General features: G+C 55.2%; 1 protein-coding gene and 1 long non-coding RNA gene across 4 annotated transcripts in view; one reads left to right on the top strand and one right to left on the bottom strand.

Annotated features, from left to right (window-relative positions):
• Positions 1 to 24,135, bottom strand: part of LOC116950908 (uncharacterized) — a 26,094-nt gene continuing 1,959 nt past the window's right edge. For all 3 annotated transcript variants that reach the window (XR_012946504.1, XR_004404088.2, XR_004404087.2), the window contains exons 3-4: positions 1,530 to 1,748; positions 1 to 704 (exon numbers count right to left, since the gene is read on the bottom strand). This is a non-coding gene — a long non-coding RNA (uncharacterized LOC116950908). The remainder of the gene's footprint in view (positions 705 to 1,529; positions 1,749 to 24,135) is intronic.
• Positions 19,597 to 24,135, top strand: part of LOC116950907 (uncharacterized) — a 16,954-nt gene continuing 12,415 nt past the window's right edge. Inside the window, exon 1 of the mRNA XM_032969073.2 lies at positions 19,597 to 20,164. Within this exon, the coding sequence (XP_032824964.2) occupies positions 19,897 to 20,164 (268 nt within the window). The 5' untranslated portion in view covers positions 19,597 to 19,896. The remainder of the gene's footprint in view (positions 20,165 to 24,135) is intronic.

Raw genomic sequence — 24,135 nt, 5'->3', positions numbered from 1 at the left:
TATTACAGCGAAACAATTTTAAAATGAAAATCCAACAGCCAACAGCGACAACAGCTTGAAGAGTAGACAGCCATTCAGGAAGTCCCCAACAGTGGATATAAATACAGGGTGCATGCTGGAGCCGCTGTAACCCACAACCGTGGAGGTTGGTGAATCACACGCACTCGCTCTGCCAGCAGAAGGCGGTACAGAAAAGTGTACAAAAGTGTGGACTAATCGCCATTTGTTCATTACATCTGTACGGGGATAGGGTGTTGCCCCCTCGCGGCATTGCGTGGGTTTTCTCGGGGTGCTCCGTTTTCCTCCCACGTGAATAATTAACACGACTCATTAATTGGCGGAAAACATTTTGCAAATAACGACAACAACAAAACCCCCATTGTAGCGGCAGCAGCACCCAGGCTGAGTCGTGCGGCTCAGCCTGGCTCACCGGGACGAATACGTCCAATTCCTAAGTCTCCAAGGCATAGAACCGAATTAGTGTCAGACGCATACGCAGTTGACTGATCGACTGACCCATCAACTGGGGATGAGAGTAGAGCACCTTGTACAGCACGGAGTGTCGGAATGCGACTTCAGAAGTCAGAATGGGCTTCGGCCCATCCATGAGTTCACTGCAGTCTCTCCTCTGCGGAGACATCGCAGACGAGGAACAGGAACCGTTCTGGAAGAGGGCCGCAGTGGTCCACCCAAAGGGGACTCGGCTGGGGGGAGGTGGGGAGAGGCATGGGGCGTTAGCCATTACCAGATGTTATTGGCAATGGAGTTTCATGACAACGAATATGGGTTGAGCCGGTTCATGTAACGCGTGTGTAATGAGATGAATCATGATGATTGGAGTCAAGCCTTGTCGAGTCGCAACTGAGTCGGGTCTCTCTGGTGCAGCGAGTTGAGTCCATTGCTGGATCCGGGCGGAGGGGGGAGGTCGTGGGGGCTATTGGGGTCTATCACCAACTACTCCCCACCCCCCCTCCGCTTCCCCCTTGTGACCCTGGATATCGGTATATTATTGATGTTTACCAGAGAATGTACACCGAATGTGTGTTTGATTAGTGTGGGGTACGATTCAAAAACCCTAAACTTTCATAGCAGCGCCCCCACCTCCCCCCCCACCCTCCCCCCCCCCACCTCCCCCCCCCCCCCCACCTCTTGTGAAGTTTCAAGATTCGCCACTGAGTGCCCGGTTTATATTCGGCGTTGTTCTGTAAAGTTGCCGGTTCGTGATACACCGCCGTACACCCAGCACATGCAGACCACTGCCAGGGCGGCATGGTGACTACGCAGTGGCACACTCGTAGGCCTCACAGCAAAACTAAAAAAAACTACCTGGGTTCGATTCCCAACTCAGGCCTTCCCCCCACCCCCCCCCCCCTTTGTCAGGAATGAGTGGAGGGAGAGATGAGCAGGAGACGACAGAGAGAGGAGAGAACAGAAAGGACTTGACAATGATGCTGGGTGGTGGGGGCGATGATGATGATGATGACAACGTCAGATCGGCGAGTTAACGGAGGGACCCCCCACCCACCCACCCGTGTGTGGAATGGCCCAGGTCGCACAGCGCGTTGCGTGGACGGGTTTGTGGAAACTCGACGCTGGCAACGCAGCACGGACGGTGACCCGACAACGACCGGACGAGCACGATTGCAGTTCGGCGATGACGCCTGAGACTTGAGGGCTCGGTCTCGTGGTGAGAGACGGAGACGTGGAGCCCGCGCACGACAGAGATGTCCTCTGATCGCAAGCTGGATCTTCCATGCGGAGGGAGGGAGGGGGGTAGGCGGGAGAGGGGGGAGTAGATGGGGGTGGGGGGTGGGAGGGAAACATGAAAACATTTTCTGGATCTCGCACAAAAGAGGACTCCACAACTACCGTCCTGGGGTGTTGTTGTTGTTGCTAATAAATACGGGGCCCGCCACGTGGCATAATGGGGCCCACTACGTGGCACTATGGGGCCCCACCTTGTGACATTATGGGGCCCCGCCACGTGAAATAATGGGCCCGCCACGTGGCATTATGCCCAGGGCCTCTGTAGGTACCTCTGGGAGGCCTTTTCACGAATAAATGCAGTGCACATCTAACTGTTATAATAATAATGCGATCTGTAACGCGCGCGAAGTTTCCATGGCACCGATGACCGTGAGTGACTCTGGCGCGCAGTGTCACGGTCGAGCGCCAGCGCGTTTCTTCCCCGCTCCTTGTTTCAGAGGCTCGCGGTTCGAGTCCGAGCGGCCGCCCGAGTGAATGCCGCGGCGTGTGTATCATGAAACGTCAGTGCTACGCACCGTCTGCTTCACAGCAGACGTTACAGATCCCGTTACGTTATTAGGATAGAGTATATGCCATTCCCTAATGAAAAGTATTTATTAAAAGTACATCTGTGTCAAATTTGGGATTTAAAAATAAAAACATTTGCAACGGTTTTTCCCGGCATGCTAACCTTTACAGCTGCACTCTATTCACGGTGCAATGTGGTGAGCGGTGGCGCAGCGGTTAGCGCCCCGCGTTGCGAACTCGGAGACCCCAGTTGGATTCCTGCTCACGGCCACAACGGTGACGATTATCTGGATCGGTCCTGTGCCTCCAGTAGGTCAACGCGGCCTCAAATGAGTACCTGGTACGGTGTAATCATCGCCACTAGGGAGACAAAGGTGGACGGGCGTGAAGTTTCCCCCCACCCCTTGTGCCGCGTCGGCCTTCATAGGCGCTCGTCAACAGAACTTGCCCAAAAGTCAGTTAAGGCAATATTGGGGGATCTTTGTTTTTATCATGCGAAGTGTCCATGAAGTTGTTGAGTTGATCATGTGTGTGTGTGTGATGTGTGGGGTGCGGAGGGAAGGTGAGTGATGGTGTGTGGTGTGTAGAGAGGGTGAGTAAGGTGAGCGAGTGTGTGTGTGTGGGCTGTCGTGTTGATCCCCAGGTGTGGCATCACGGGGAGCAGCCCAGGTGTGTGTGGTCGCGTGCCCCGAGCCCGCACGGAGACCACAGACTCGCGGCGCTGAGTCTCGTTGGCAGGCGCAGGCGCGGCGCTTAGAGGGCCACGCCGCGTCACGAGGTGGAGCCACGCCAGACACGAGGCCCCCTTGGGCAGCCCCCCCCCACCACCTTCCACAGCTCCCCCACCACTCTTTCCACCCCCGCCTCCCCTCGCCCCGCTAGCTACCCTGGCTGAACTAAAGCTCTCCGTCTACTGGGTGGGGCCTGAGGTGTGTCTGGGTTTGGCCTGGTTAACAATTGCCAGTAGAACAATTACACAATTATAACTGTCGAAATCCGCAGCTGTGGATGAAAGCCTCCTCGTGAGGTGTTGTAACATGGAGGTGGTGTAATATCAGTGGAGGGTCCAAGCGGGAGGGATGGAGGGGGCAATGGAGGCTATCCCCCACCGTCCCCCCATTTTTTGAGCCCCACGCTAATATTAAATTCAGCAAATTCAAAAACTATAATTGATCCTACATCAGCGCTGTTAAAATTACAATCTCTTCGTGGTCATAAATTCATGATTCTATACACAGAGTGTTTTCAAATCCATGATTCTAAATGCATATTCCTCCATCAATTATCTTACATCCATGGCGATTCAAATTCAGGATCCTAAATCTATAATCCTACCTCCAATCTCACCCTAAATCCATGAACCCATACCAATGGTCTTAATCAATGGAACTCCACCCAGTGATCTGAAATCAATGACCCCACATCAATGATCCTACATCCACTACGATCCTATAAATCAGTGTTATTCCATACAATTCAGAGGGGGGCCACTTTCGCCGATAAGACATCATCAGCGTGAGGGCCGCCACACCGCCTGCAAGGGGTTGTCTTCACTATTTGTGGATTGTCGGGGGCCGTACGTCAGGGGCCCGCACTAAAAGCCACTAGTAGCCCTTGGGCCTTTGCAATGAAGAACACTGCTACACATGCATGATCCAAAATCAATGATCGTACATCCACGGTGATCCAAAACTCCATCAGCATAAATCAGTGGTGATTCTAAATGAGAGTAACCACCTGTCCGGGTTTGATCTGGAGAGTCCAGCAACTGGCGTCTGCGTTTTGGTGGCAGCAGGCATCGATTGTATACCCAGGCTGGCAGCGGCGTTGCTTGCCCCAAAAGCGTCGTCGCTGCTGCTGTTGCTGCTGCTGCTGCGTTGAACTTCACGGCGGTAGACGGACTGCGAGGGTTTCATGATCGACCTCGTGTTGATCGAGATTCAACGTCCGTGACGGGCACTGCAATATCCGACCATGTTCCGCCCAGTGGCCGGCCGAGCTGCATTGGCTTTCGGTTGCCCGAACGAATACACTATAAGGGTCGCGCTCATTACACGCACAAAAGTTCTTCCACAAATGAACCACAATACCTTGCTGATCTCGTCAAGGAGCAGACACCGTCAAGCGAACTCCGGTCATCGTCGCAGCCGGCTTTTTGGATCAGCTGTCGAACAACGACAGTGGTCACCGCATCGTGCGCTTTCAGGTGCGCTTCTGCGGCCGTCTGGAACGCTCTTCCTTCCGATATTAGTACGCCACTGGAGCCATGCACTTTAAAAATATCAATTGAAAGCTCATTTCTTCAGAACCACTTTTTGCCTTTAGATTGTTGTCCTTCCCCGCACCTTCGATTAGCACGGTTAGCTACGTACAAAACGAAAGAAGTTAAACATACATACACACGTCTGGGTTTGGTTCTACACTGGAAGAGGTGGCAAGAGGCTATCCTCTCAACTACTTGACCCTCACCGTGAATCCGAGGCTGCCAATGGCCCCTGTCTGTGCCGCTGTGTGAATAATCGTCCACTAAGGCCTCACAGCTGTGCAAGCAACGTGGCTGAAGCCTGGCCTGGCGGGAGGGCCACGCGCAGAAAGCAAGTGTTAATGAAGATGGCGTTTACATTTCACTCTTTAACGGCCTCGCGTCGCCATGGTGATCGCTGCCATTTTTAAACAAAAAACGGCCGCCGTGCCATCTCCATGGAAACGCGCGCGTCGCCATGGCGACCGCTGCCATTTTTTTTAAACGGCCCCAGCATTGCCATGGCTACCGCTGCCATTTTATTTGTTAAACGGCCCCCGCGCCGTCTCCATGGACACGCGCGCGTCACCATGGCGACTGCCAACGGTGGCGTGGGGGGGGCGGCCTGGCTACAAAGGCTTCTTTCAGGCAACGCAATAAAGAGTGGCGGGGAATTAGGCAGCCCGGTGGCGTGGAGGTCACATTCGCTGAGCAGGCTCCCCAGACAACCTGGGTTCGAATCCAGGCAGCTATCGCCTGCGATTTGAACTGGGTTCTCCAGTACAGCGAGTTGATAATCTCAGCCCGGTCACCAATGGCTGCAATAATTACCAACCGTCTAGAGACTGTAGCCAAAACGCGAACATATTTCTCAGTCAGCACGAGGTCGATCATAAAACATGTGCAGTAACTTTAATAAAGTTCATCTAGATGCCACCAGATGTTCCGTACAATTCGATCCCTGCCACCGAACTTATATCGGGTCAAATCCGGACACATGGCAACTCTAATAATTCCTTTTATGTTTGTTCCGCACTTAATGTGGCGAAATCTCGGCTCTACGAATAAAAACGATCGATTTGAACGTCGCGAGACGAACATTATTACTCTCGTGTGCAGGGCGAGTGAGAAGTGCTGCTCTCTACCTTTTGTCCTAGAAGTCACTTGGGTGGGATCTCAGAGGCAGTTCTGCAGTATCCACTTCCGTGGGGCGTTCTCGAACGCGAATGGCTTGCTGCGCTGGTCAACGGCGAGATTTCCGAATGGATTCTTCGTCTCGCGACGCCGATAGAACAATGGGGACGCGATAACAGTTTGGAGAATATCTAAAAAAATTGTAACGAAAATAGTGGGGTCGCCACTTCCCCCGTTTCCTTCAACCTCCCCCAAGGAACGGGGAAGTGTCCCAAACTAGTCAATATGGAAGGTTGGACCAACGTTGGTCTAACGGTTCCACCCACATGGCAACGTTGGACCAACATTCGCATGTGGTTGGAATCGTTGACCCAACGTTGGCCCAACGTTGGAATGTATACAACGTTGACCCAACGTTGGCGCAACGTTGTAATGAATACGTTAACCCAACGTTGGCTCGACGTTGGAACGTAAAAAACGTGAACCCAACGTTGGCCCACACTTTGGGATGTACACAAAGTTGACCCTAGCGTCGGCACGGGGGAAGAAAAAAAAAACACGTTAACCCGTCGTTGGCTCGACGTTGGCACACGTAACTGGGAAGAGATCTTTATATTCTCGCTCGGAGCCGCAGATTTCTGCGCGTGCATTGAGTCGTCAAGACTGCGTCGAAGGCGGCTGCTGCTGCTGCTATCGACACGCGGAGTCGCGATGGGAGATTGCACGCGGCCCGGGTGCCGAGTCGGCATCCGTCAACGGACTCGGCGCGACACGCGTCCGCGGTTCATCCGCGGAGCAGAGAGAAAGGGGAGTGCAACGGGGAGGTGAAGGGGAGGACGAGGAGTGGAGGATGGAGAGACGGGGGCAGGAGGACATCAGCGGAGCCAGGCGTCGCGAGCAACCCGAGAGAAAATCGACTCGGTGAGATGTGTTGAGTCGACTATTTGTCCCTTTGTCAATTCGAGTTCCGTTTCAGAAGCTGACTCTACCAAAAGCGGATTTGGAAACAAGGTGGGATTGAGGCAAGGGGGGTGGGGGGACAGTCGTCTCACGTGGTCTGACAGGTAGTGGATCACGAGGTTCGACTGCAGCAGTGTGTCTGGTAGAGACGTCTAACTTTGGGCTCTGTGGTGCAGGGACGAAAAGCCATTCCCGCCTCCCCAATCCCGCTCCGCCCTCTGTCCAATCCTTCCGCTCTCCGCGTCAACCCGCTACCTGCTCACCTACCCCACTCCCCTCCCGTCCGGGTCCTTTGGTACATGTGCAGATGCACCGCCAGCACACTCACTCGGTATGCCAAGTGAGGAGGTCTGGATGGCCATAGAGTCGTCACGAGCTCACGGGTCTGCGGTGACGGCGTAGGGGGCCACGTGGGGGCATGGGAGAACACGTGGCACCAGAAGTTTGGGCACCCAACAGAGCGAGGCGTGAGATGTGGAAGACACGGGGCGTGTTGTGCCAGTGAGTGATTGCGAGTTGAACACGTAGTAGGCTTTCGCTGACCAATATTATTCATAATAGACGTTTTTGGGTTAGATCGCGTTATTTATGAATGTGTCGTAACCCTCCACCACCCGACACGGCGAAACAGTAAGTTGCCCAAAGATGCTGGATGTAATTACCAGCGAAACGTCGTACTCAAAAATTGTAAATGATGTTTTAAATAACACACCGGTGGGCTAAGGTAGTGAACTATTTGTCTTTTGTAAACGTGACACATTTTTTTTACTGTTTGGCCGTGTCGGGTGGTGGAGGGTTACGACATATTTATAAATAACGCGGTCTACCCAAAAACGTGTATTATTATTGATTGCGAGTGAGTGTGAGTGTTGTTGTTGTGTGAGCGTTGTTGTGTGTGAGTGTTGTTGTGTGTGAGTGTTGTTGTGTGTGAGTGTTGTTGTGTGTGAGTGTTGTTGGGTGTGAGTGTTGTTGTGTGTGAGTGTTGGTGTGTGTGTGTTGTTGTGTGTGAGTGTTGTTGTGTGTGAGTGTTGTTGTGTGTGAGTGTTGTTGTGTGTGAGTGTTGTTGTGTGTGAGTGTTGTTGTGTGTGAGTGTTGTTGTGTTTGAGTGTTGTTGTGTGTGAGTGTTGTGTGTGTGAGTGTTGTTGTGTGTGAGTGTTGTTGTGTGTGAGTGTTGTTGTGTGTGAGTGTTTTTTGTGTGTGAGTGATTGTGTGTGAGTGTTGTTGTGTGTGAGTGTTTTTGTGTGTGAGTGTTGTTGTGTGTGAGTGTTGTTGTGTGTGAGTGTTGTTGTGTGTGAGTGTTGTTGTGTGTGAGTGTTGTGTGTGAGTGTTGTTGTGTGTGAGTGTTGTTGTGTGTGAGTGTTGTTGTGTGTGAGTGTTGTTGTGTGTGAGTGTTGTTGTGTATGTGTGTCGCCAAGGGGAGCGGGAGTGTAGCGGTTTGCGCGCTGCGCTACGAACCCGGCGACCAGATTTCGATGACTGCTCACGATCTACACCGGTGACAGTTATCTGAGCCGGTCATGGGCCTTCCCTAGGTCGACTCAGTCTCACATGTGTACCTGGTGCAGTGTGTAAAAACATTGCCACGAGGAAGACAAAGGCGGCGGTGCGTGGTTCTGGCAACTCACCTCCTCCGTGTACCGTTCCGGCCTTCATAGGTCCTGCTCGCTAACAGCACTTGCCCCAACAGTCTGTTGAGGCTATACGGGGGATCTTTGTCTTTTTTTGTCTGAGCGTGTGAATGCTTTTGTATATATTTGTTTATATATATGCGCTTGTGTGTGTATATATGTGTGCTCGTGTGTGTGTGAGCCACGTGTGCGTGTTTATATGCGCGACTGCACGTGTGCACACACACACACAGAGACACATCAAAGAAAAATACAAAGATCCCCCGAATAGCCTTAACATACTTTTGGTGCGGGAGTTGTTAGCGAGCACCTATGAAGGCCGGCACGGCACACTAGGGAGTGCTGTGCCTAACACCATGGCCGGCCGCCTTTGTCTCTCTAGTGGCGATTTCTACACACACACACGGCATAAGGTACTAATTTAAGGCTGAGTCTACCTAGCGGAGGCCCAGAACCGGTTCAGATCATCGTTCACCGGTGTTGGTGGTGGCCGTGAGCGGAATCGAACTCGAGTCGCCGGGTTCGTAGCGCAGAGGGCTAACCACCTGCCCACCCCCTCCATCCCAGTCAACATCCCACCCCCCGTGCAGCCTGCAACAGACTGTAGGGGCAAGTGCCGTGAGCGAGCGGCACCTATGAAGGCCGGCACGGCACGGGAGGCTTGTGGGTGGCCAGCACCACGCCCGGCCGCCTTTGTCTCCCCAGTGGCGATGTTTTACACACCGCATCGGGTTCTCATTTTAGGCTGAGTCAACCTAGGGGAGGCCCAAGACCGCTTCAGATAATCGTCACCGGTGTTGGCCGCGAGCGGGAATCGAACTCGGGTTCGCCGCCGGATTCGTAGCGCAGCGCGCTAACCACTGCGCCACCGCTCCTCCCCCCCCCACAGACAGACACACCCACACCCACACACGCACGCTCACAGACATCTCTCTGCCTTTGAGCCACGTGCGCGGGCCGCTTTTATGCGAGGATATGACCTACAAACGCTACACCCCCCCCCCATAACTTTAATAAAAAATCCCCTCCAAATCAAAGGCGACTGCTCCGCGCGGTAACGCGAGCCGAGACATCTCCCTCCTCCCTCCTCCTCATCCCCCTCCTCATCCCCCTCCTCATCCTCCTCCCCCGCATTATTTGTGTCGGGTTTGTGGTTCTCGCGCCGGACGAAAAAAAGGTCCCGCGCCCGGGTCGCGTTGCACCGCGCGCGTCTGGGGTATCGGGCTATGGGGGGGGGGGGCGGGGGGGGCCGAGATTTTATTAAAAAAGAAGCGAACATCACTGGGGACTGCGAGTCGAGGAATGAATGCCTCGAAGCGCGTTCATCCGGCTCCGTGCACACCCCTCGCCCCTACCCCCCCGAATCCCCCTAAACCCCCCCCCGCCACACCCCCCCCCCCGCTGCCAGCCCTCACTCGCGTGTACAGGATCCAGGTGAGTGATCCTCACCACCCAGGTGAGTGTGTTATCCAGGTGAGTAACCCTCACCACCCAGGTGAGTGTGAGTGTGTTATCCAGGTGAGTAACCCTCACCACCCAGGTGAGTGTGAGTGTGTTATCCAGGTGAGTAACCCTCACCACCCAGGTGAGTGGGAGTGTGCTATCCAGGTGAGTAACCCTCACCACCCAGGTGAGTAACCCTCACCACCCAGGTGAGTGTGATTGTGTTATCCAGGTGAGTAACCCTCACCCTACAGGTGAGTGTGAGTGAGTTATCCAGGTGAGTAACCCTCACCACCCAGGTGAGTGTGAGTGTGTTATCCAGGTGAGTAACCCTCATCACCCAGGTGAGTGTGAGTGTGTTATCCAGATGAGTAACCCTCATCACCCAGATGAGTGTGAGTGTGTTATCCAGGTGAGTAACCCTCACCACCCAGGTGAGTGTGAGTGTGTTATCCAGGTGAGTAACCCTCACCACCCAGGTGAGTGGGAGTGTGCTATCCAGGTGAGTAACCCTCACCACCCAGGTGAGTAACCCTCACCACCCAGGTGAGTGTGATTGTGTTATCCAGGTGAGTAACCCTCACCCTACAGGTGAGTGTGAGTGAGTTATCCAGGTGAGTAACCCTCACCACCCAGGTGAGTGTGAGTGTGTTATCCAGGTGAGTAACCCTCATCACCCAGGTGAGTGTGAGTGTGTTATCCAGATGAGTAACCCTCATCACCCAGGTGAGTGTGAGTGTGTTATCCAGGTGAGTAACCCTCAGCACCCAGGTGAGTGTGTGTGTTATCCAGGTGAGTAACCCTCACCACCCAGGTGAGTGTGATTGTGTTATCCAGGTGAGTAACCCTCACCCTACAGGTGAGTGTGAGTGAGTTATCCAGGTGAGTAACCCTCACCACCCAGGTGAGTGTGAGTGTGTTATCCAGGTGAGTAACCCTCACTACCCAGGTGAGTAACCCTCACCACCCAGGTGAGCCTGAGTGAGTTATCCAGGTGAGTAACGCTCACCACCCAGGTGGGTGTGAGTTGGTTATCCAGGTCAGTAACCCTCACCACCCAGGTGTGTGTGCGTTATCCAGGTGAGTAACCCTCACTACCCAGGTGAGTGTGAGTGTGTTATCCAGGTGAGTAACCCTCACCACCCAGGTGAGTGTGAGTGTGTTATCCAGGTCAGTAACCCTCACCACCCAGGTGAGTGTGAGTGAGCTATCCAGGTGAGTAACCCTCACCACCCAGGTGAGTGTGAGTGTGTTATCCAGGTGAATAACCCTCACCACCCAGGTGAGTGTGTTATCCAGGTGAGTAACCCTCACCACCCAGGTGAGTGTGAGTGTGTGTATTATCCAGGTGAGTAACCCTCACCACCCAGGTGAGTGGTGAGTAACCCTCACCACCCAGGTGAGTGTGAGTGAGTTATCCAGGTGAGTAACCCTCACCACCCAGGTGAGTCTGTGTGTGTTATCCAGGTGAGTAACCCTCACCACCCAGGTGAGTGTGAGTGTGTTATCCAGGTGAGTAACCCTCACCACCCAGGTGAGTGTGAGTGGGTTATCCAGGTGAGTAACCCTCACCACCCAGGTGAGGCTGTGTGTGTTATCCAGGTGAGTAACCCTCACCACCCAGGTGAGTGTGAGTGTGTTTTCCAGGTGAGTAACCCTCACCACCCAGGTGTGTGTGCGTTATCCAGGTGAGTAACCCTCACCACCCAGATGAGTGTGAGTGTGTGTGTTATCCAGGTGAGTAACCCTCACCACCCAGGTGAGTGTGTTATCCAGGTGAGTAACCCTCACCACCCAGGTGAGTGTGAGTGAGTCATCCAGGTGAGTAACCCTCACCACCCAGGTGAGTGTGAGTGTGTTATCCAGGTAAATAACCCTCATCACCCAGGTGAGTGTGTTATCCAGGTGAGTAACCCTCACCACCCAGGTGAGTGTGTGTATACTATTAAAGTAACTCTCACCTGCATAGTACACACACACTCACCAGGGTGGTGAGGATTACTCACCTCAGCATTTGTAAGGTTCCGAGGTTTCACTTGGGACCCCACGCATCGGACCTGACATTGTGCCCCCCCCCCACCTTCCCGAGCTGCCCCTCCCCTAACCCCCCCCCACCCCCGAGGCCCTCTCCTCTCCTCCCTCCACCTGCGAACCCTGTGGCGGCTTCTGTGAAAGGCCCAGGTGCGGGCAGCGGAGCGAGGAGGATTCCACCCCTCCCCTCGCCCCCCCCACCCACCCCGCCCCTCCCTCTCCTCTCTTCTCTGGTTACGGCCGGACGCGTTTGCACAAATAACACACGTGCATACATACACACGCGTTCATACACACACACACGCATATATGCACATACTCATACATATATACACACACAAAGCAAAGATCCCCCTGTAGCCTTAACAGACTGTTGGGGCAAGTGCTGTTAACGAGCAACACCTAGGAAGGCCGGAATGGCACACGAGGGGGTGGGTGGCTGGAAATGCGTCCTGCATGACCCGATCACCGCAGCCTCGCCTCCAGGAGGAGCTCACTGATGGGAACTGTGTCCAGATCTTCCATGGGTCTGTGAGCTCCTCACACAATCATGTCTGGTTAAACCCAGGGCAGATGGTAGGCAGGCCAGCTTGAATGTTTCAAACTGGGCGCAGACGCTCCGTTAGAGGACTCTACGTTTCACAAGCATAGAGAATAGAGGGCATAATTGTCGCCAAGAAGACCCATAGCTTCGAATGGAGCGATAGGTCAGCTAGCTTCCACACAGCGTTACGCAGCCGATGATAAGATAATGCCGCTCGACTGATTCCGAGTGAGACCTGAGCTGCCAAACCAGAGCTGGTCATAAGCAGACTGCCAAGGTACGGAAACTTCTCCACTCTCTCCACAACCGGCCCCATCACTCATGCGGAGTGGATCGAGCGGAGCATTCGATCACAAAATACCCAGGCAGGTACTTTGTTTTTGTGGGTCTGATGGTAAGGCCCCATCTCTTTTTGGTTCTTTCGGTAAAGTCACGTAGGTATAAAAGAAAACAAAATAAATTAATCACGACGTTTCGGGCGCAACACAAGCGTCCGTCATCAGGTGGGACAATCACAGTAAGAAACAATTGCTGAAGGGCTGCTGTAACATATGACGAACGCTTGTGTTGCGCCCGAAACGTCGTGATTTAATTTATTTTATTTTATACCTACTACGTGACTTTACCGAAAAAAACAAAGAGTATGGATCCCTGCAGTCACGAAAACTTCAAATCAGGATTTCAGTAGCATATTCTCAGTGGGCAGCAATTAGCAAATCATCTGCATACATAGCATGGTTGGCGAATAAGGAGCTTTCTCCTTATTAGCTATCTCTTGACCGCACCCGAGCATCGATCAGACTCCCATTGTATCTGTACCAGATGGAGATTCCCCGGTTACATAAATGGAAAGTCTTTCGAACAAAGTACTCAAAAAATATGTTCAATAATGTAGTGACCAGAGGACATCCATGTTGCACCCCAAGGTGAACAGGGACTGGCTCTGACTCCCGGCCCTACAGCTTTACCCGAGCATGCCCACCATCATGAAGGCCCTTAATGATCATGAGAAAGAGGGTCAGGGACTCCGAAAGTCCGAAAAATAACCCAGAGCCCAGGCATATTGTTGGTATCATAGCCCATGACCAAGTCAATACAGCAGAGCTGTAGGCCCTGTTGGAATTCCCTACGACATCTGTGGAGGACACACCTGGGGCGAACTCCCATTTGGAGCTCCGCAAACCTCTCCTCTGCGCGCTGCCTGGTAAGGGGGGCGATGTTGGTGGTGCCGGTGGTGGCACGAGCGAAGTTGGCAATGGGCTCTGGTGCAAGGAGTGAAATGCGGGGGGCGGGGGGAGGGGGGCAGTTCACTTCTACAGCCAGCGCACTCGCAGTTCGGCGCGTCCCGTGGGGGAGGCGCGTGAAAAAAAAACATCGGAACCCCGCACGGGAGAAGCTGGAGTCGCGTGTTTGCGCAGAGGAGTGATTTGTAAAAACAAAAAACAGGCCATCATGGAACGGTCCCGAGCGGGCATCAGGCCCGGGTCGTGTTTTGCCGGGGACGAGGATGCGGTCTCGGCTTCCTGAGTAGCGGAGTCGCTCCCCGCCTCCCCTCCAGCCCCCACTTCCACACCCGCCCCCCCCCGCTCCCCCCGCCCCCCCCCCCCAATATTCCCCACCTCGCAATGTTGTTTCTCTTCCAGAGGTCGCACAAGCGGTCACTTTGTGCCAACGTCAACTGTGGAGAGAGGCCCGCGCACGGAGATTTGACAGCTCACTCACACAGACCCCTACGCAAGCACAGACAAAGGTTCCCGGTATAGCTTTAACAGATTGTAGGAGCAAGTGCTGTTCATGAGTAGCACCTTTGAAGGCTGGCACGGTACACGAGGGGGTGGGTGGCCACACCACGCCCGGCCGCCTTTGTCTCCCTAGTGGCGATGTTTACACACCACACCATGTACTGATGTTGAGGCTGAGTCAACCTCAGCCTCAACATCATTCGCCACTAAGTGGCGGTGACGTCACCACGACGCTTGTGCCAGGCCATGTGCACCTTGAGGCCACGTGAAGTGTCGAACGCCCGCTGGCAAGAGGTCACGGGGCAGACACAAGTGCCACGGGTTGACTGGCTAAGATGACTGAGATGGCTGGCTGATGCACCACCTGTGCTCCCTACTGTGCCAATCTGCTGTGCTTTAGCCACCCGGCGCTCCGCTCGTTGTTGTGAGCGTCGCTCCTCCGCCCTCCGTTGTTGTTGGAAGGTGACTACCTCCAACTGCCCAGTAGCGTCCTTCACGAGCCTCCTCCACAGAGGCCGATCTTGACACCGCTGGTACCAGTCATCAGCAAGTCCACTCCGCTCCACGTCCTCCTGTACCACATCACTCCATCTCTTCTCTAGCCCGTAACGCGCCCGTTTATCCCCCTCGATCCGGCCGAACAAAAGCTGTTTCGGCATGCGGTGGCTGGGCATGCGGGCTACATGACCCAGCCAACGCAGCCTTGCCTGCCGGAGGAGCTCACCGATGGGACCTTGCCCAGATCTTTCAAGGATTTGTGAGCTCCTCACACAATCCAGCTTGGTTAAACCCAGGATGGATCATAGGCAGGCTAGCCTAAATGTTTCTAACCGGCGAAGGTGTTCCATTAGGGGGGTCCACGTGTCGCAAGCGTAGACAAGGGAGGGAATGACCGTGGCAGAGAAGACCTGAAGCTTAGTGCGGAGCGACAGACCAGGTAGCTTCCACTCAGCGTTACGCAACCGATGAAAAGATATTGCCGCTCGACTGATTCGGAGTGAGACATCTGCTGTTAAACTGGAGCCGGTCATAAGCACACTGCCCAGGTATGGGAAACTCTCCACTCTCTCCACAACTGCCCCATCACCGATTGGGAATTGTGGGGGTGGAGTGTCCGATGGTACAAAATACTACGGCAGGTGCTTAGTTTTGGTGGGGCTGATGGTAAGGCCCCATCTCTTAGTGGCACGCTCCAGTCTCAGCAGCAGCGTCTCCAACTTTTCCTCTGAATGAGCAGCTATTACCAAATCATCGGCATACATAACGTGGTTGAGCAATAGGGAGCCATCCCTTGAACGCACCCGTGCATCGATCAGCCTCCCATTATATCTGTACCAAATGGAGATTCCCCCAGTACAGCTATTGAAAGCTTCATGAACTACGTGGTCAAAATAGATGTTAAATAATGTGGGAGCCAGAGGACTTCCCTGTCGCACCCCAAGGTGTACAGAGAATGGCTCTGACTCCCGGCCACGTAGTTTTACCCGGGCCCGCTCACCATCATGAAGGTCCTTAATGATCGTGAGCAGAGGGTCAGGGACTCCAAAAGTACGAAGAACAACCCAGAGCCCAGGCCTACTGATGGTATCATAGGCCTTGACCAGGTCAATAAAGCAGAGATGTAGGTCTTGCTGGAATTCCCTACAACTCTGCTGTAGCAGACGGACAGAAAATATGGCATCTGTGCACGACCGCCCTTTCCTGAAACCGCATTGGGGCTCCGCAAGCCTCTCCTCAGCGTGCTTGGCAAGGCGATTGTGAATAATCCTTGCCAGGACCTTTCCCGGCACACTGAGGAGTGAGATGCCCCTGTAGTTTTTACAGTCTGTGCGGTCCCCCTTCTTCTTAAAGAGGGGGACCACCAGGGCATCCTTCCAATCTTGCGGAACCCGTCCAGTGGTCCAGATTGTTGTTATGATGTCATATAGGGCAGTCTGTGCACAAACGCCACCCTCCCCCAGCATTTCACTTGGGAAATCATCTCTGCCCGGTGCCTTTCCTGGTCTCAGACTCCGGATCGCCTTCAGTACTTCCTCAACAGATGGCACCTCAACCAGCCACTCACAGGGGGTGACTTCTTCCAATATTTGAGGCACCGCAGCCTCAGCAGGGTCATCCCCACTTTGTGCCAAGATGTTTTCCTGGCTGAGGGATTTCCCCTCCCCCAGGACCTCACAGAAATGCTCAGCAAATCTGCAAACCTGTTCCTGGGGGTCGGAGATTGGATCACCGTTTTTTCCCCTAATGATGGTAATAGGTGTGGCGCTACAAGTTATTTTTTTGATGGAGTTAAATAGAGATTTGTGATCGCGGGCCACTGAGGCAGACTCCATCTCCTCAGCAACCCGCGACCACCACCCATCCTTGCAGCGCCTCATGGCTCTCCGAACCTCCGAGCGAAGGCTGCGGTAAGCCTCCTCATTCTCTGACGTGGGATTCTGTAGCCGATGACGGTGGGCCTGTCGCTTTTTCTCAACTATCCTGAACACCTCCTCTGTCAGCCAAGGTCTCTGGGGAGGTCTGGACCGCGTACCCAAATTAGCCAATGCAGCTGCATGAGTCACAGTCCTAAACCTCGCCCATTTACCCTCGACATCAGGAGTAGTGTGGGACGATGCCAACCCCAGCGGCAAGCGATGATGAAATTCTCGCTTGCAACTTTCATCAGATAACTGAGACCAGGCCACTTTAGGTTGGAATGGGGTCCTGGGTGTACACCCACCACTGGAGTGGGAGAATGGCAGGTGCATCTTATAGATGACAAGTTGATGGTCAGAGGGCAGATCAACTCCACGGTAGGTCCTGGTGTCAAGGACATGGGCTCGCATCCGCTGGTCCGTCACTATGTAGTCCAGCAGATGTTCTTGCTTGGACCCGGCATGCATCCATGTAGTTGTGTGGATGCACCGATGCCGAACAGCGTGTACTCAAACACACTAACACACACTCACTCACTTTCACTCAATCGCTCCAACCCACTCTCCCTCCACCAGGGCATCGCCGCTGAGCCGGCGTTCAGGTGGCTCCACTTGCGTCTCCCCACCCCTCGCCCCCCCCTCTCGCTCCCTGCCCCCCCCTCGCCCCAACCGCTCAGGTGCGAGTCCGAGTCCGCGAGCCACGTGACGGCGCCACCTGTACCCCGTCACCAGACGTCGCCGCTTAACCGCTCACGCCCAGAGCGGCAGTCGAACCACGCACGCCCGAGGCGTCGTTGGTTGCTGGCTGTCGCCCCTCTTACCACACCGACTCAAGGTGCATCCTTGAATCTCCCGGGATATTCGCGATCGCCTGTGCAGTAGCGGGACTCGCCCCTAGAGCGAATCGAAATCAAATGCCGGGCGGGGTAACTGACCACGCGGCCTTAATTGGTGCTTGCTGAAACAGCACGTGACTGAAGCGTCTGTATGTCTACATGGGGGATGTTTGTGTGCGTGTGTGTGTTTTCATCGGTTGCGTAACGCTGTGTGGAAGCTACCTGGTCTTTCGCATCGCACTAAGCTTCGGGTCTTCTCGGCCACGGTCATTCCCTCCCTTCTCTACGCTTGCGAAACGTGGACCCCCCCCTCCCCCCTAATGGAACATCTTCGCCGGTTAGAAACATTTAGGCTGGCTTGCCTACGATCCATCCTGGGTTTAACTAGGCTGGATTGTGTGAGGAGCTCACAAATCCTTGAAAGATCTGGGCAAAGTCCCATCGGTGAGCTCCTCCGGCAGGCAAGGCTGCGTTGGCTGGGTCATGTAGCCCACATGCCCAGCCACCGCATGCCGAAACAGCTTTTGTTCGGCCGGATCGAGGGGGCTAAACGGGCGCGGCACGGGCTAGAGAAGAGATGGAGTGACGTGGTACAGGAGGATGTGGAGCGGAGTGGACTTGCCGGTGACTGGTACCAGCGGTGTCAAGATCGGCCTCTGTGGAGGAGGCTCGTGAAGGACGCTGCTGGGCAGTTGGAGGCAGTCGCCCTCCAACAACAACGGAGGGCGGAGGAGCGACGCTCACAACAACGAGCGGAGCGCCGGGTGGCTAAAGCACAGCAGGTTGGCACAGTAGGGGGCACAGGTGGTGCATCAGGCAGTCATCTTAGTCAGTGAACCGTGACACCTGGGTCTGCCCCGTGACCTCCTGCCAGCGGGCGTTCGACACTTCACGTGACCTCAAGGTGCACATGGCCTGGCACAAGCGTCGTGGTGACGTCACCGCCACTTAGTGGTGAATGTCGGTTGTTGTGTTGTGTTTGCGGTTTCTGGGGAGCGGTGGTGCAGCGGTTAGCGCGCCGCGCTACGAACCCGGCGACCCGAGGTCGCTTACTGCCCACGGCCAACACCAGTGACCATTATCTGCACCGCTCCTGCACCTCCCCTAGGTCGACTCAGCCTCTTATGAGTACCTGGTGCGATGTGGTAACATCGCCACTGGGGAGACAAAGGCGGCCGGGCGTAGTGTTGGCCACCCCACCCCCTTGCGTACCGTGCGAGCCTTCACGGGTGCTCGCTAACAGCACTTGCCCCACGTGTCTGTCAAGCCTACGGGGGGGATCTTTGTCGTTGTGTGTGTAACCTCCCCTAAACTACCCCCCCCCCCTCCTCCTCCACCCCCTCCACCCCCCTCTACCTTATAACCGCCCCACTGCAGAGTCGAGCGCGCAAAGTGTAGCGGAGTGCGGACAGGAGACGCGGAGAGACGGCGGAGACACACAGAGACACCACGAGGCGACGTCGCGGAGACACGGGGAGACACCGGGACACGGAGACAAAGTCGACGGCGTAAGGAGGCATCGTGAAGAAACCGGAGGCACCTGGAGACATCGGGAGGAACACGGAGACGCGAGGATCACAGTGGAGGTCGCCAAAGAAGCCACGAGGAGATACGGCAAGACGCCGGAGACACGCGGAGCGAGAAGGAGACAAGTGGAGTCGCTGGGAGGCACGTGGAGTCGCTGGGATAACGCTCCGCTCGAGTGACACCTGAGTGACGGAAGACATCACCGCGCACGAGGGCTCCCGCCGTCAAAGGGACCCCCGGTTCGATCCCTCTCAACGGGTTCCCCGCGGAGCCTCGAGGAAGGAGCGAGAGAGGAGAGAGGGACTGAACGCGCGGAGCGATGCACGCGTGTTGGCGTGCGAATCTCTGAGCCGAGGAGTTCGTGTGAGCATCTCCAAACCCCGGGACTCCAGCCGGGACTCTCTCTCTCATCGAGGACTTTTCCCCAGAACCCAGCACTCGAACCCAGGACTCTAACTCGGGAATTCTGAACCGGGGAGACTCGAACCCAGAGCCCACAACTCCACCCAGGACTCTACCCCCAAAGGAAACGTCGTGCAGTGAGAAGCGGCGAGGGAGTGGACCGGCGGGATCAAGGAGTAGGGCGAGAGGGGAGGAGATGTGATTGAGGAGCACAAAGTGGGGATTAGCGAGAGGGGAAATGAGAGGGGGGGCATAGAGCCAAGCCGACGAGAGGGGATCAGGGAGAGGGGATCAGGGAGAGGAGATCAGACAGGGGGGGATCAGGGAGAGCAGATCAGGGAGAAGGGAGAGGGGATCAGGGAGAGGAGATCAGACAGGGGGCATCGGGGAGAGGGGATCAGGGAGAAGGGATCAGGGAGAGGGGATCAGACAGGGGGGATCAGGGAGAGCAGATCAGGGAGAGGGGATCATAGAAGGGGGATCAGGGAGAGGGGATCAGAGAAGGGGGATCAGGGAGGGAGGATCAGGGAGAGGCGATCAGGGAGAGGGGATCAGAGAGAGGGGATCAGGGAGAGGGGATCAGGGAGAGGGGATCAGGGAGGGAAGATCAGGGAGAGGGGATCAGGGAGAGGGGATGGCCGCGCCGACCCCCGCGGGGTCGCCCCGTCCCAGAAGGGGCCTCCCACCGGGGTGCGTGTAGGGGACTCCGCGCAACCATGAGCAGCGAGCGGAGGCTGCGGCTGATGCTGCTGCTGCTGCTATTCACTGGGGTGGCAACCGACCCCCAGCAGCAGCAGCATCATCATCGTCATCAGCAGCACCACCACCATCAGCAGCACCACCACCATCAGCAGCACCACCACCATCAGCATCAGGGCGGCGAGCTGGCTACCCGCATGCGCGCCCTCTACGAGCGGTGCCGCCGCGAGGGAGGAGCGCGAATCCGTGGCAACAGCGTGCGGAGCATCGCGGCACTGAGCCCAGGCGAGACGTGACCCCCACCTCCTCGCTCACCACGTGACCCCCACTCACTCACCACGTGACCCCCACCTCCTCGCTCACCACGTGACCCCCACTCACTCACTCACCACGTGACCCCCACCTCCTCGCTCACCACGTGACCCCCACTCACTCACTCACCACGTGAGCCCCACTCACTCACCACGTGACCCCCACCCCCTCACTCACCACGTGACCCCTACTCACTCACTCACCACGTGACCCCCACTCACTCACTCACCACGTGACCCCCACCCCCTCCCTCACCACGTGACCCCCACTAACTCACCACGTGACCCCCACCTCTCACTCACCACGAGACGTGGCGCCCACCCTTCACTCACCACGTGACCCCCACTCACTCACTCACCACGTAACCCCCACTCACTCACTCACCACGAGACGTGACCCCCACCCCCTCGCTCACCACGTGACCCCCACCCCCTCACTCACCACGTGACCCCCACTCACTCACTCACCACGTGACCCCCACCCCTCGCTTACCACGTGACCCCCATCCCTCACTCACCACGTGACCCCCACCCCTTACTCACCACGAGACGTGACCCCCACCCCCTCGCTCACCACGTGACCCCCACCCCCTCACTCACCACGTGACCCCCACTCACTCACTCACTCACCACGTGACCCCCACCCCTTACTCACCACGAGACGTGACCCCCACCCCTCACTCACCACGTGATCCCCACTCACTCACTCACCACGTGACCCCCACCCCCTCACTCACCACGTGACCCCCACCCCCTCACTCACCACGTGACCCCCACTCACTCACTCACCACGTGACCCCCACTCACTCACTCACCACGAGACGTGACCCCCACTCACTCACTCACCACGTGACCCCCACCCCCTCGCTCATCACGAGACGTAACCCCCACCCTTCACTCACCACGTGATCCCCACTCACTCACTCACCACGTGACCCCCACCCCTCAATCACCACGTGACCCCCACCCCTCTCTCACCACGAGACGTAACCCCCACCCTTCACTTACCACGTGACCCCCACTCACTCACTCACCACGTGACCCCCACCCCTCGCTTACCACGTGACTCCCACCCCCTCGCTCACCACGAGACGTGACCCCCACCCCTCCCTCACCACGTGACCCCCACCCCTCGCTCACCACGTGACCCCCACCCTGTCCTATCCTGACATCACCACCGTCCTGCGTGTAGTTCCTGCAGGGATGTGATGGTGATGATGGTCATGATGACCATCATCAATCATCATGAGTTACAAATGACATATTCATTATCATCATCATCAGCAGCAGCGGCATTATCTGCAATCGCCACCAAACACGCGCGTCTAAGGTGGGAAGGATTTGAGGGGAGGGGAGGGGTGCAGCGTCCCCCCGCCCCCCTTTTGACCCCGCCCCTCGCCTAACCCCATATGCCACGGATTCGCATAAATCCTCACCGAGTCTCGAGGCACATGTGCAGGAGGGTCTTGATCCCTCGAGATGTTTGACCGATTCCGTTATAACCTCGCTCAATAAAAAAAAAACGCGTTGAACTCCTGTCTATTGCGACTCGACTGATAGTGCTGGGTGTTGCTGGCCGCTTGACGGTTTTTTTGGGACGTTTGGGGCTGCGCCCCGCATCTGCGCGTAACCAAATAGAATCAATTAATTCCCGTGAATAACTCCATGAGTGATGGATGAGAGTCTGGCTCCACGTGGGAGGATGTCGCAGGAGTTGATTTGAGTTTAAAATAAAACCCCAGCGACTCACTGCTATAGACGACTGTGTGTGTGTGGGGGGTCACACTCACAAGCTGCGGGCAACACACACGGGTTCACGATCCCGCTTGCTGTACTCACCTGCCACGCCGCATCTGACCCATAGGGTTTGCCGGTGTCATCTAGACTCGTCTAGACCCTGTCGCGCAAGGGCTAGGTTAGTCAAAGAGACTTGGATGGGTTCAGCTAGACTGTGCTCTTGAAGGATGCATTTCTCCACAGAGTATTCCTCTGGACTCTACTGGGCTAGAGTTGGCTGGACCGGATTTCCCGAGACGAAATTGCTCTAGACGTTATTGCTGTGGGACAGCAAAACTCTAGGCTGTATTGATGTAGACCTCACAGCTGTAGACTGTATTGATGTAGACCTCACAGCTGTAGACTGTATTGATGTAGACCTCACAGCTGTAGACTGTATTGATGTAGACCTCACAGCTCTAGACTGTATTGATGTAGACCTCACAGCTCTAGACTGTATTGATGTAGACCTCACAGCTGTAGACTGTATTGATGTAGACCTCACAGCTGTAGACTGTATTGATGTAGACCTCACAGCTGTAGACTGTATTTATGTAGACCTCACAGCTGTAGACTGTATTGATGTAGACCTCACAGCTGTAGACTGTATTGATGTAGACCTCACAGCTGTAGACTGTATTGATGTAGACCTCACAGCTGTAGACTGTATTTATGTAGACCTCACAGCTCTAGACTGTATTGATGTAGACCTCACAGCTCTAGACTGTATTGATGTAGACCTCACAGCTGTAGACTGTATTGATGTAGACCTCACAGCTGTAGACTGTATTGATGTAGACCTCACAGCTGTAGACTGTATTGATGTAGACCTCACAGCTGTAGACTGTATTGATGTAGACCTCACATCTGTAGACTGTATTGATGTAGACCTCACAGCTGTAGACTGTATTGATGTAGACCTCACAGCTGTAGACTGTATTGATGTAGACCTCACAGCTGTAGACTGTATTGATGTAGACCTCACAGCTGTAGACTTTATTGATGTAGACCTCACAGCTCTAGACTGTATTGATGTAGACCTCACAGCTGTAGACTGTATTGATGTAGACCTCACAGCTGTAGACTGTATTGATGTAGACCTCACAGCTGTAGACTGTATTGATGTAGACCTCACAGCTGTAGACTGTATTGATGTAGACCTCACAGCTGTAGACTGTATTGATGTAGACCTCACAGCTGTAGACTGTATTGATGTAGACCTCACAGCTGTAGACTGTATTGATGTAGACCTCACAGCTGTAGACTTTATTGGCCGTGCCTGGGACGCTGGGACCCCTCCCGCCCCGGGCTCCCCGTGGGCTCCGCGTGGCTGCGGCGGCGGTGCCCCTCGGGCTCCTCCACCTGGGTAGAGCGCGCACCTGGCGAGGTGGGGGCCTTGGGGGGGGGGCTCCCACCCCCTCCCCCACTCCCCCACTCCCCCACTCCCCCCCTCCCCCTTCCATCGAGCTGCGTAGTGGAATTTGATCGATCCCATTCCGTGTGTTGCACGGAAGCGCATGTGCAGTTCGGCAAAATGGATACGGGCAGATCTCATTCAGGTACTGATCGTGGCGACGCTGCACCTGGCTGCCTGTGACGCAGTGCTGGGGAGGCAGCGGCAGCAGCAGCAGCAGCGAGGGGTTGGTGGATCGCACGCAGATGTTGGCGAAACTGTCTTGGGCGTCGAGGTGGAGCGATTACCCCTGCTCGCCAGCAAACAAATGTGGAAATCCACCTGTTCCATCGGTATGGGATAGAGTGTTGTCCCCTCGCACGCGTGGCGTATCTCCACGCGCGCTGGTTTCATCCCACATACATTCATTAGTTAGCCGATAACGTCTTCGTATACAGAGGACCGCAGAGTTTGGACAATTGTTGGTAGCGCCGGCTCTTCACGGCGTGGCTACTGCCTTCCTGCTCCTTGTCTGGACATCTGTGAACAAAATATGCTTTATAGCTCATCGGAGTCCTCCAGTATAAAATTAATATTCTGATTCTGTCTGTGGTTCCTCCTCCTCCTGGCGCCTCTGAGTCGTCCTCTCTCTCTACGAGATCGAGATGACGATGTTCGGTGTGCGCGTTATACGCTGACATTAAGGGGTAGTGTAGTTAGGTTCGTCAGTCCGTCAACATTCACTCATACACTCACTCGCCAATAAATCACCCACT

This window comes from Petromyzon marinus, chromosome 41, assembly GCF_048934315.1.
Source record: "Petromyzon marinus isolate PM22_M1 ecotype Great Lakes invasive population chromosome 41, UKy_Petmar_22M1.pri1.0, whole genome shotgun sequence".
NCBI lineage: Eukaryota > Metazoa > Chordata > Hyperoartia > Petromyzontiformes > Petromyzontidae > Petromyzon > Petromyzon marinus.
The sequence above is the reverse complement of the archived record's forward strand: the minus strand, read 5'-3'. Positions and strand labels throughout refer to the sequence as shown.